Source organism: Larimichthys crocea, chromosome XVI, assembly GCF_000972845.2.
Source record: "Larimichthys crocea isolate SSNF chromosome XVI, L_crocea_2.0, whole genome shotgun sequence".
Lineage (NCBI taxonomy): Eukaryota > Metazoa > Chordata > Actinopteri > Sciaenidae > Larimichthys > Larimichthys crocea.
Window position 1 is genome coordinate 19,508,242 of NC_040026.1, and position 13,198 is coordinate 19,521,439.

A 13,198-nucleotide genomic window follows, 5' to 3' on the forward strand; every position below is an offset into this window, starting at 1 on the left:
AAAAATACATATCAGCAACATAGACATCTGACATTTAAACGCACAATTATCACTGAGTGGATTTTAAACAACATTAAATGTGTAAATGTGGAACTGAAGGCATGCAGGTCTAGAACACCTCATGCCCATAAACAGATGGCAGATGTTTTAAATCTATCCTCTGTGTGTGTGTGTGTGTGTGTGTGTGTGTGTGTGTGTGTGTGTGTGTGTGTGTGTGTGTGTGTGTGTGTGTGTGTGTGTGTGTGTGTGTGTGTGTTTTGCAGGAAGTTGTGGCAGTGCAGAGTTTCAATGCACTAGTGGACAGTGCATCGACATAGCCTGGAGGTGTGATGGGACAAAAGACTGCACAGATGACTCAGATGAGCTGAACTGTCGTGAGTATTAAAACCCAATTACCCAATTACTGAAAGCACAAACAGTACCAAGCGAAATCGTTGTTAAAACTTAAGTGAGTTTATAAATTCACCATATAGATAAATGTCATAATGTACATAAACATAAAACCATTCCTAAACATTGAGCCCTAAGTACTGTTATTTTGTTCTTTGTGGCAGCACCCCCATCATGTACCTCACAGGAATTTAAGTGTGTGACAAGTGGTGAATGCATTTCTTTGGGATTTGTCTGCGATGGGGAAGAAGACTGCATCGATGGCTCAGATGAACAAAGAACCTGTGGTAAGAGTGACTAAAACTATCTGGCTATTTTTTTGGGAAGATGTTGCCTGTTGGAGGATCTATGAACAAGAAAAGCTCTGATTTAAAAAGAAATCTTGGCTAAAAAATGAACACGTAAACACATATATCATTGAGAAGCTAAAGGAACATAACAGATGAAAAGCTGCCTGCTCATGTGCAGTAATAAAGAGTAAAACCACTAGGTGGCCACATCATCTCAGTATAAAATTGAGACATAATTGAGACAACTTCTATCAAGACTTTTTTAGCTGAAGTTAAAGTATCTTAAAGTATGTTTGCAACATGGCAAAACCCAGTCGCATGCTTTTTGTTTAGGGGGACGGACCTGCAGTCCAGATCAGTTCACCTGCCAAGAGGGCCAGTGTATCCCTGGGAAATACAGATGTGACCATGTAAAGGACTGCTTGGACAACTCTGATGAGAACAACTGCAGTAAGACTTTTACAATGAACTTAACACACTGTTCTTTGATATCAGTCCACAATTCACAGTACTGCTGTATACTGTCAGACATTGTTGATTATCCTTATAAAATCTAACAATTGACATGATTGACATGATGCAGAATAAGAATAAGCTTGTGTTTTTTTTTACAGACTATCCAAGTTGCACTGAGAAGACGTGTGCTAATGGTGCCTGTTACAACAACTCTCAGCACTGCAATGGGCTACAGGACTGCAGAGATGGCTCAGATGAATTCAACTGCAGTGAGTAGACGGGACTTTCTATGCAAATAGTCGCTTCAGGTGATATGGGGTGAATAGAGCAGTGATTTCTGTTTTTGAAACTCAATTTGCAGGCACATAGCACATTTACTCAGAAAAAAATAAAGGTTTACACTCAAAGGAGTTTATAGCTGTCATGGTATAGAGATGGATACTGGTGTAATGCTGGTTACTCTATTAACTCTAAGCTTGACTGTTACTGAATTAAATTACTTTTGGGCTGTAGGTGAAGCAAAAGCCGAGGGACAGCTTCCTCGGTATAACTTGGCCACTTAAACAGTAGGACAACTGAACACTGACAACAAATGTGATATAGGGTCTAAGGACAGAGGGTGTCACTCCCTGTACAGATTGTAAAGCCCTCTGAGGCAAATGTACTTTGTGAATTTGGGCTATACAAATAAAATCTGATTTGATTTGATTTGATATAGTGAAATGACAGTATATATCACTAATCGGCCAATCTTAACCATCACTTACAAACAGGCCAGTACCATAATATATAGTTCCTGTGAAGTAACATAATACAAATAGTTACTATAAGTTAAATTATGCCAATTATCCTATTAAACTTGTGAAAAAATAAAGTAATTTACAAAATAAATCATTACAAAAATAAATATCATCTTACTCTGTCCAAATTAAGTTGTTCTAATTCATATACATAATCATTTAAATCATGATAATTATAATAAACAGACTGTATTTTTATTTTATTTTTTATTTTCATTGGGATGTATACTGTAGGAAAGACAATGTCACTTCCGGCCGCCATCTTTGTTTGGTTAAACTAGATTGAATATTTTATTAATTCGGCTGAATAAAAACTTGGTTTGAGGGTGTGGGAATAAAAATAACTGTAAGTGTTGTCAAACGGTTTTAATTTCGTTAAACTTATTTCGTAGCATCGACGTTAGACGTTAGCTTCATTAGCGTTATAATGGGGGTGTTTCGGTTTAACGAGTGACCATGTTAACTGGTAACCGTTAGCCGAACGCCTCTGTGGTTGTCGAGGTTATACGACAGATGTTAGAGACAAGACACGTAACTGTCCTCCTACATTTTTAAATCATCAACCTCACAATGTAAAAAAATAAATAAAACATACCTGCTTCGTCTTTTGGTGTTTCGTTTGACAGCTATTCCAGTCAGAGACGCAGTCGGCTAACGGTCACCAGTTAGCAGGGTCGCTCGTTAAACCGTAACACTCACTACACACTTCATTGATCTACAGATTACACTACAGTACTTATTTGGGAAAATAAGGACTGATTATTAATCTGAATATTAATCAAGTGTGTTGGTGACACTACACTGTATCATATTGAAGTTATTGATGAACATCCCTAATAAAAATTCCCAAAAAATATGAAAAGTCCTAGTAAATACTAATGTTCTTGGTGTGGCTCCGAGGATGGCTCGTTTTGATGAACATTAGGTTGTAGTTCGCTGTCTATCTGAAAATATTTGTGTTTTAACAACATTTCACTTAAGAGTTATTGATCCCGGAAGTTCGAATCTGCCAGTATCTTTCCAACTTTACCAAAGTACAGTGGCCAATGTGGCACCTTTCCTTATCTCATAATTACGAGATCTTTTCTCGTAATTACATAGGGTGTCTAATATTTTTTTTTATCCATTGAATGCAATGCGCTTCCGTAACTCTCATTTAATGGTAAGCTGAAAGCGTTTAACCTTTGTACCTTTTTAAAAAATTCCGCTTCGTCATGAATTTGGTGACTCAGAAAATGAAACTTACCACACTGTTGCTTCACTTTACGTTCCATTTAGTTTAGTGAGAGAAATCTGTTATTAACCTGTTGTTTTTTTATATTTTTTCAGCAACACAGCACTGTCCCATACATCAGTTTGAGTGTGCAAACGGCTACTGTGTTCCACAGTCCTTTGTGTGTGACCACTGGGATGACTGTGGGGACAACAGTGATGAGCAAGGCTGTGGTAAGGATGAAAGTTCAACTATAAAACTAGTATGTGTCATCATTTTACAATAAACTATCTTTTTAAAAGACCAACCTGAGCATCAGACCGGAAGAGGGAAGAAAAGTTTTTTTTATATGTCAGGCTTAATGCAACGTTTAATGGTATATAGCATCCAAAATATTGTAATCAGAATAAATGTGATTTCTATTTATTCACTTTTTAGTGTACCAGAGCTGTAAGGGCAACGAGTTCACATGTTCCAGCGGACGTTGTATTCCTCAGCGCTGGGTGTGTGACCACTTCAACGACTGTGGGGACTACAGCGATGAGAGAGGATGTGGTGAGTAGAGGAGGACTTTTATTCTAAAACTAATAAGAACTAAAATGTTTTAGAAGGACTGGTCTTTTGGGGCAAGTGTTTGACACGTAGAGTCTTGGAATCCACACTTTAAACAGTTATTTTGCATCCCTTAAGAAATGTTATGTTTATGTGTTTCTATTTGTTCTTAGATAGTAACTCCAGAGACTGTTACCCTGGTGAGTGGGGATGCCCTGGCTCGACATTATGTATACCACTCGCAAAAGTATGCGACGGCAAACCCGACTGTCCTGGAGGAAGAGATGAAACCAACTCCACAGCACAGCAAACCTGCAGTAAGTCGCGCAGCAGTCACATGTGTATGTATATGTTTCCCAGCATGTCTAAGTCTAAGGGGGTCTAAGGGTTTTATAAATTATAGTTTACTGCACTCATAAATGTTTCACAGAAGTCAGCTGTTGTGATAAAACCACAGCTTTTGCCTTCCTTATCGCTGCCTTCACACTCAGCTAGTTTAAGATTAATCTGTTTCAGGTAATTTTCTTAGAGTTAACACTAACAGCCCTGAGACACAGTTGATGATGCCTATAAAGTCAGTCTCTATATAGTTAATAATACTCCGGCAAACAAAGCTACAGAGATGAGGATGATTGGAAGTAAAAACATTAAACCATAACCTAGATTTGACTCTGATGTTGATTTATATGATTTTTACTCACAGGCCTGGAGCAGTGCTCCACCTTGAGCTGCGAGTACCGCTGCCACATGTCTCCTGAGGGAGGTACTTGCTACTGTCCTGATGGTTTCACTGTGGCCAATGACAGCCGGTCCTGTGTAGGCGAGTACCATATATCTTTTTTTTTTTTTTTTTTGTGAAACCAAAATCTACATTTGTGAATTCTGAGCTATTGAAAGCAAGCACAGGTTTTAGTAAACTTCTTTATATGCAGACTAAAAAGACTTAAAAAGTTACATTTATTCTAATTCCTAAAACATAAAACATGTTTTGCCCAGACTATAATGACTGTCAGATCTGGGGGATCTGCGACCACCTGTGTGAGGACCGTCCTGGGACACACCACTGTAGCTGTGCTGATGGATACTTCTTGGAGCAGGGTCATATGTGCAAAGCCAATGTTTCAGGTACATCACACAGTAGCTTTATTTGTCTGCTGATGCATCATCTGTGGGGTGTTTCAAAAATCAACATGGCGTACGACACAGATGCTTTTCGGAAATATGTATATTTGTTGGAATGAAATCAAATTATCTGAGATAATGTAACTTTTTTTTATTCACTGCTGCGCTATGGTATTTTCATCTTCCAGCTGGACTACCGCAGCTCATTTTCACCAATGGAGGTGAAGTGATGATGGCTGACATACACGGGCGATTTGTCAGAACTCTGGTGCCAGCCCAGGGCAGAGGTTCTGCTGTGGGGGTGGCATACCATTGGCACAGTGACACAATCTTCTGGAGTGATACATACACCAAAAAGGTCAGTATGGCTCACTGATGTTTCTTGATGTGATTGCACAACGTAAAGTACATGTGAATCTAAATTGTGCACTGTATAGTTTAGTCAATAACTTTATAGCTTTACTGGTGCAGACAACAGTTTTTCAAGAATAACCCATTAATCCCAAACCCTTTCATTCTTTTGCCAGGTTTACTCTGCCAACTACAATGGGGGTAACATTAAGGAGATTTTGACTGCTGCAGTCCGCAATGTCCAGAACCTTGCTGTGGACTGGGTCAACTTCAAACTCTATGTCTTAGAGGCCATGGTGGAGCGTATCGACATGTGCGACTTTGATGGAGGGAATCGGGTCACACTGGTGGCTGAAAACCTGCAGACTCCTCATGGCCTCGCCCTGGACTCTACAGTGGGGTGGGTTTAAGTACTGCATTTACTGATTCACCATTAGTCTGATCTGTTTTCTTTCTTTTAAATAAGACATGAGGCAATGTGCTAAAGACCGGTCTGTAGTCTGCAGCCATTTTATGGTCAGAATACAAATGAAATCAGTGCCTCCTTTTTACGTCCACTTGACCTGGGATCATGTAGCTTATATAGCATCTCTTTACGATTTTTATTTTTTTGTTTGTTTGCAGCTACATGTTCTTCACAGACAAGGGCCTTTCAAATGAGCAGATGAAGCTTGAACGTGCCTTCATGGATGGCAGTAATCGCCTTGAGCTGGTGAAGAACAGACTCGGCACTCCAACAGGAATCACCCTAGATATTGTCACGCAGAGGGTCTATTGGTCTGACAGCCACTTTGACACAGTGGAGACGGTCACCTACACAGGTTTGGACAGGTAAAAGCTGCACTGAAAATGTAATTAGTCATCTCTCCTATATACTACTACCAGAGAGTAGCGTTAAGCTCTCCTTGATGGCCATTCTGATGTTTTGTTGTTTCTTAGGAAAATAGTCCTGAATGGTGCCACCCAGTCGCCACATCCTTTTGGAATCTCTGTGTTTGAAAACCACGTCTTCTTCACTGACTGGACCAAGATGGGTGTGGTGAGGACCAATCGCTTCAACGGCAGCAACCCAGTACTTCTCTATCGTACAGCAAAGCGCCCGGGCCATGTTACAGTCTCACACCCTGTCCTGCAACCTGTCGGTAATGAGACACACTTTCAACCTGTAACAAGTCAAAGTGAAGTCAGTGTTTCTGTATGTGAATATATATATATTACATCTGTCATGCCCTACAGTGATGAACCCTTGCGGCAGACACAACGGTGGCTGCCAGCACATCTGTGTATTGAGTCACCGCTCCGACAATGATGGCCTGGGCTTCCGCTGCAAGTGTCGCCATGGTTACGACCTCCAGGCTGACCGTCGGACTTGCTTCAGTGAGTTTCATTTGATTGAGGGCAAACTGACCGTTGCCATTACTCAGTTAATTTGCCCTGTTCTGCTGTTGGATGTTCATCTTTTTTAATCTGATTTTTGTAAAATTGAATTTTCCTTCATCAAAGGTAAGAACACGGTTTATCATAGTTTCCCCTTTCAAACTATTTTTCTCACTTACCTACTAACAAACCATCAGTACAAAACTTGCTGCAGGATTAAATATCTTTTCCTGCTAGTAACCACCACGTTTCACTCTATGAACAGAGGTGAAGGACTTCTTATTGATGGCCACCTCTCTGGGTGTGCGGGGAATCCCACTCAACTTGTCCCTCCAGGAGGACATCACCCTTCCTCTATCGGGGCTCGGGGCGTCTTTCTCTGGTTCTGCTGTGGAGTTTGACGCCAACGAAGAAGCCATTTTCTACAACGACAGGTCCAGAGGCCTCGTCTATAAATCCAACCTCAATGGCTCTGGTAAATTTTGATTATTTTTATTATATTTATCACTTAGCACCATTACAAGGGCACATAGTGAGATCACGTGTACACATTTTGTTTCTGTTGTTAATTTGTTACCTATAGGATATCATCTAGGACTATTATAAGTCCTCTTTTTGCATTCTCAGTCCAACAGATTCTGACAGGCTACAGAGTGGGAATGATTGACGCCATGGCTTACGACTGGACCTCCAAAGTCTTGTTCTGGATCACAAGCAGCTACAAGTCAGTGGCAGCCTTCAGAGTCGCAGACAAATCCAGACGAGACATCGTGACGGGATTGAGGAACCCAAAAGGACTTGCAATACATCCTAGCGCGGGGTATGTGCTCACATTTATCTTGTTAAAATACAAATAATACTTTAGATTTTCTTCTACTCATTAATAATTTAATTTTAATTATTTAATTAATATTCCACTGAATACCAATTAGATTTAATTGAATACAGATATATTTTAATCTGTCCTCTGTCTCTGTCTAATCAAATGTCGATCCACAGCTACTTGTTTTGGGCCGACTGGTTCCGTCCGGCAGTCATTATGAGAGCCTTCACTGATGGCAGCAATGCTGTTCCTCTGGTCAACACAACACTGGGATGGCCTTACGGACTTGCTGTTGATTATGTGTAAGCTCAGTCATGAAGGATCATGATCTGATTTCACAGAAAGAAATGACAAGAAATAAACAATGTGTGTCTAATGTCTTGTGATCGGTCTTTGACAGCATGGACAGGGTGTACTGGGTGGATTACCAGTTGGATCAGATCGGTCACATCGGTATTCAAGGATATGACAGACAGACGTTTACCAATCTTGGTCAGATCACTCAACCCTACTCTCTAACAGTTTATACAGGTGGGTTTTCTAGCCTCTCCATCATGTCTCCCACTTTTTTTTTGCAACTATGTGATCTATATCTATATGATTTTATTTTTTTAACCTCAGGTTTGACACAATAACACTAAAACTTAGGTAGAAATCTCTTAAAAATGATCTCAGATTAAAACAGTCATGCCATACAGTATAACCCATCTAAAACATTAATGCTCAATACTATAAAGTAACTAAAACTTAAACTAAGAAGTCAAAATATTTTCTTTCTGCCAAATGGGAATGCCGAGCATAGTTATTCTGTTCCTGTCCCTCAACATTTGTCACTTTTACAATTACTTTCTATTGTGCACATTGTTATACACGTTCAACACATTCACATTTCCCATGTTCTGTAATACGTCTACTGATTTTTCACTTTCTGTTTTGTAGACTTCCTGTACGTAGCTGATACAAGGACCAGAGCAGTTTTCGAAATGAGGAAGAGAGATGGAGGAGGAAACTATATGATCCGACAAGGAATCACTGGCATCATGAATCTCAAGGCCTACGTAACCGACCTCCACAGTAAGTTCACACAGGGAGGCATTAAAGCTTTCACATACTCATGCAGGGTGGTAAGTAAAGGCTAAAATCTGACTGCTAATGGGCAGTGACAAAATTTGGAGAATGATCAATACCGTGTTTTATCAGTGGCTGCAGGGTCAGGGTAATAGTTGAGCAGTGAGTGAGATATAACAATCCAGAAACTCTCTGACTGCGTCTTCATCATCCCCTCAACAGCGTATACCAGCCGGTGTAATATGTTGCCCAACGGGCAATGCAGCCACTTCTGTTTCCCGACTCCCTCCTTCAGTCGAGTGTGTGGCTGTCCGTACGGCATGAAACTTCAGCCCAATCAGAGGGACTGCATCAAGGACGATTCTGTCCCTCCACCTGACAACTGTGGCAACTACGCATTCGAGTGTGATGAAGGACGCTGCAGGCCCAACTCCTTCCGCTGTGATGGAATCATCGACTGCGTAGATAAGACTGATGAAGCCAACTGCACTGACACAGGTGGATGCATAAGAAAATGTGTGTAAGGTGTAGTAAAACACACAGTATTATTAATCTGCCTGTCTGCCCCCCATACTTCCTCCAGGAGCGACGTGCTCTTCGTTTGCGTTCACCTGCGACAACAAACACTGCATCATGTCCAGTTGGCGCTGCGATGGCATGGACGACTGCGGCGACGGTTCTGATGAAATGAACTGTCCCACTAAAGTGCCCACCACCTGTGCCTCCAACTACTTCACCTGTGATAACAACAGGTGCATCTCCAAAGCATGGCTGTGTGACGGTGACAATGACTGCGGCGATGGCTCTGATGAACACAACTGCAGTAAGTTTGTAGGGGCTGTGATTTTACGACACAAAACACTGCGCAAACAAATATCTTCTTGATAATATGTTGATTAATGGGTTGGATCGATGATTGACAGATTCAACCATCACTACATGCCCTCCGTCTTACTTCCTGTGTCCCGACCACCGCTGTCTGTACATCTCCTACGTGTGCGATGGAGACCAGGACTGCCTGGACGGCTCTGATGAGAAAGACTGCGGTAGGAATCACTACAACTTGTTTAACTTATGTTGATCATTTTTTTTGGTGTTTGGAAATGGTTAGTTAGACTTATCTTCATGCTCCTCTTATTGTTCTCCTTTCTACCTTAAGAGTTCTCCTGTGCCTCCTATGAGTTTGCCTGTGCCAGTGGGGACCAGTGTGTCAATTCAAGATATCGGTGTGATGGAGTGTTTGACTGCAGGGACCATTCTGATGAACGAGACTGTCGTAAGCTATGAAACTCTGACCAGCACTATATATAATGAAACTAATGATGTAATTGTGACTGATTGCGCCACTTGAAAGTCCCATAGGTTCTTTGTTGATATTACTTGATCAAATAGAAAGTTATTATTGGCATGAACCAATAATTGATGCATATTACAACTCTGTCTTGAAGTGTTTTATTTCTCTGTTGGGGAAGAAGAAGCCACAACAGTTTTGGTCATTTTTCAATGTCTGTGGCCTCTCTAGCTACTCGAGGTCCAGGCCTCTGCCACAATGACGAGTTCCAGTGCCAGACTGACGGTTTCTGCATACCAAACGAGTGGGAGTGTGACGGCCATCCGGACTGTGAGGATGGATCTGACGAACACAACTCCTGCCCGCCCGTCACCTGCAGACCCAACTATTTCCAGTGTGCTAACAAGCTGTGCGTCCCAAGAAGCTGGTTGTGTGACGGCGACAATGACTGCCGGGATATGAGCGATGAACAGAACTGCCCCACACCTCCGTTTCGTTGTCCCTCTGACCAGTGGCAGTGCCCCACCGACCAGCTGTGCATTGACCTGGACAAGGTGTGCAATGGCCAGAGGGACTGCCCCAATGGAGCAGACGAGTCACCTATCTGCAGTGAGTTTCAATGAGTAAAAATCTCTTATATTATATCTACGCACAATACTAACCGACTGTCATGTATTATAGACCAAGATGACTGTGCGCTGAACAACGGCGGCTGCAGTCACGGCTGTGTCCAAGGACCTTATGGGGCTCAGTGTACCTGTCCGTCAGGATTTCAGCTCCTCAATGACTCCAAGACCTGTGATGACATCGACGAGTGTCTGATTCTAGGCTTCTGCAGCCAACAGTGCTACAACGAGCGGGGAAGCTTCAGGTGCTACTGCTCAGATGGTTACCTACTAGAGCCTGATGGACGCACCTGCAAAGCTACAGGTGAGTTACAAACATTTCATTCAAATTTTCAGTTATGTTTTGACCCTGAAAACCCCTAAATGAAGTATTTACAGGAAGATCCTAACAAAGTTATACAGGACATGCAACAAAGCAGAACACTATTCTTTTCCACAATTTGTATGTAGTATTTATATGTGAAATTTTTCTGTGTTGTATGAACCTGTATAGACAAAGATGCACTTTAGATAAAATGTATTGTTGGTATGTTTTTCTATCCTTAGACCCATTAGCAGCTGTGCTTCTGGTTGCCAAGCGTAGCCAGATCATTGCCAACCGGATAAACATGCGACCACCCCAGATGCGTCCGGTGATCAGCGGCTCAAGCATCGTGACTGTGGACTTTGATCGTATGACTTCTAGGATCTACTGGGCTGATGCCTCACAGAAGAAGATATGGAGTTCCTTTCAGAATGGCACTGACAGACGGGAAGTAAGAGAAAGCAAAAGATTTACATCACTGGTCACAGCATACATGGGAACACAAAAACTAACATACACTTAATGAAACAATGCAATATTCATGATTCAGTGTGTCCCTGTTGTTTTAGGTGTTCTCCTCTGGACTCATGGTACCAGAGAGTATAGCTGTGGACTGGGTAGGTCGAAACCTCTACTGGACTGACTCTGTCTTGGAGAACATTGAGGTCTCCACTCTGGACGGACGCTTTCGGAAAGTCCTCCTCACCAAGAATGTCACCAGCCCCCGTGGACTTGTTTTAGACCCCCGTAACTAGTAAGTAGAATCTCTATATCTTTTATTTTATGTATGTCTTGATAATTAATTATTAAAATCTTTCAACACATTTGAACCCTTACCAACAAGTCACAAGACTTTTTGTCATTTCCTCCAGCACCTACCTGATGTTCTGGACAGACTGGGGTCAGAACCCCAGAATCGAGCGGGCTAACATGGATGGAGCCGGCAGACAAGTCATTGTCAGTACTAAGCTCTTCTGGCCCAACGGCCTGGCCTTGGACTACACCACACGCAGGGTCTACTTTGCTGACGCCTACCTCAAGTATATTGACTACTGCGACTACAATGGCAATAACCGCTATCAGGTCATGGCAAGTGACATGGTAGGTTTAGTTCAGCTCAGTTATTTGATGCTAAATCATTAATCACACCAGAAAAACAACAAAAGCTGATTCAAACTTCAGTGTATCAAGACGAGTCAGTTGGACTTTTTGAACCTGTGTCAAAATTATAATAGACTACGAACTTCAACAATTTCTTTTCCCTTAAATGTGTTATTTGGTTCTTTTATGGCAATTCCTGCACACACTTATTACCTGAAGTTCAAATATAACTTTTCCTCATGTACTTGTGATAAGAAAGATTTGAGTTTCTACAAATGAACGGGTGTAAACATAGCAACAGAAATCAGGGTGGTACTGAACATCTGAGCTTAAAGTAAAACCATCAGTGGATAATGTCACTCCTAATGCATTCCCGCACCACACACCAGATTCTTCAGCACCCTCACGGTATGACCATTTTTGAGGACAACATCTTCTGGTCAGAGCGCTACACCAGCAAGGTGATGAGGACGAACAAGTTCCACGGTGGCAACATCACCATTCTAATGAAAAATATCTATCAGCCAATGGGTATCGTGATGGACCATCCCATCAAACAGCCCACAGGTAACCTCTAGTTAATCTGCAGGTCTTACGTGCATACTTGTAGTTTTCTGCACCAAATTATCAGTTTAGTATGAAATAGTATGTCAGGTATCATACTAAGTGTTTTGTTTTTGTATTTAGCCATCAACCCATGCAGAGAACACCCCTGCAGTCAGCTGTGCTTGCTGTCAGGCCTGAGACCGAGGTACTACACCTGCCACTGTCAGTCTGGCTGGAAACTGGATGCTGACAGACGCACCTGTATCAAAGGTAGGTTTATTTTTTCCAGTTTTCTAAACCATGTGGATGAACGTTGATGTTGTAGTATACATTTAAAATGTATTTTCTCTTTGTCTGTTCTCTTCTAGATGACACTCCCTTCTTGATGGTGGTGAGAGATTCAGTGATTTTTGGCATTCCTCTTGACCCCACTGACCCCTCTAACAATGCAATGGCCCCTGTGTCGGGCATCAGCCAGGGACGGGACATCGACTTTGATGATCAGCAGCAGCTTGTCTATTGGGTGCAGAGCACTGTGAGTGGAGATCTTAAATTGAACCTCGGATAAATGTTTTACGATGTTATGATATGATAGGGTTCATTAATTCCTGATCTGCACATCTGCACAATAAATTGTTGCTTATTTGGTTATATTACTTGAATATCTATACTTTCTGAAAGGCTTGTTTTGAATCGTATCATCTGATTTTGCTCTAATATCAGGGTTCGATATGGCAAGTGAAAACTAGTGGCACCAACAGGACTCAGTTTGCTCCAGCTGCTTTCATGGGTTCACCGTCTGGTCTGGCTTTTGATTGGATAAGCCGAATAATGTATTACACCAACCCCACTGTTAAAACCATCGAGGTAAATATCTTTTGAGGCAAA

General features: G+C 41.7%; 1 protein-coding gene across 1 annotated transcript in view; it reads left to right on the top strand.

Moving 5' to 3' along the window:
• lrp2b (low density lipoprotein receptor-related protein 2b) overlaps window positions 1-13,198 on the top strand; it is a 33,213-nt gene that overhangs the window by 765 nt on the left and 19,250 nt on the right. The window contains exons 2-33 of the mRNA XM_027289819.1: window positions 264-374; window positions 555-677; window positions 1,014-1,130; window positions 1,295-1,405; window positions 3,266-3,382; window positions 3,588-3,704; window positions 3,875-4,018; window positions 4,405-4,521; window positions 4,698-4,826; window positions 5,012-5,181; window positions 5,351-5,574; window positions 5,799-6,005; window positions 6,114-6,316; window positions 6,411-6,551; window positions 6,817-7,026; window positions 7,179-7,371; window positions 7,551-7,676; window positions 7,775-7,905; window positions 8,314-8,448; window positions 8,665-8,940; window positions 9,026-9,265; window positions 9,366-9,488; window positions 9,602-9,718; window positions 9,965-10,342; window positions 10,415-10,663; window positions 10,906-11,114; window positions 11,233-11,417; window positions 11,536-11,764; window positions 12,154-12,331; window positions 12,452-12,580; window positions 12,679-12,845; window positions 13,034-13,177. Of these exons, the coding sequence (XP_027145620.1) occupies window positions 264-374; window positions 555-677; window positions 1,014-1,130; window positions 1,295-1,405; window positions 3,266-3,382; window positions 3,588-3,704; window positions 3,875-4,018; window positions 4,405-4,521; window positions 4,698-4,826; window positions 5,012-5,181; window positions 5,351-5,574; window positions 5,799-6,005; window positions 6,114-6,316; window positions 6,411-6,551; window positions 6,817-7,026; window positions 7,179-7,371; window positions 7,551-7,676; window positions 7,775-7,905; window positions 8,314-8,448; window positions 8,665-8,940; window positions 9,026-9,265; window positions 9,366-9,488; window positions 9,602-9,718; window positions 9,965-10,342; window positions 10,415-10,663; window positions 10,906-11,114; window positions 11,233-11,417; window positions 11,536-11,764; window positions 12,154-12,331; window positions 12,452-12,580; window positions 12,679-12,845; window positions 13,034-13,177 (5,450 nt within the window). The remainder of the gene's footprint in view (window positions 1-263; window positions 375-554; window positions 678-1,013; window positions 1,131-1,294; window positions 1,406-3,265; window positions 3,383-3,587; window positions 3,705-3,874; window positions 4,019-4,404; window positions 4,522-4,697; window positions 4,827-5,011; window positions 5,182-5,350; window positions 5,575-5,798; window positions 6,006-6,113; window positions 6,317-6,410; window positions 6,552-6,816; window positions 7,027-7,178; window positions 7,372-7,550; window positions 7,677-7,774; window positions 7,906-8,313; window positions 8,449-8,664; window positions 8,941-9,025; window positions 9,266-9,365; window positions 9,489-9,601; window positions 9,719-9,964; window positions 10,343-10,414; window positions 10,664-10,905; window positions 11,115-11,232; window positions 11,418-11,535; window positions 11,765-12,153; window positions 12,332-12,451; window positions 12,581-12,678; window positions 12,846-13,033; window positions 13,178-13,198) is intronic.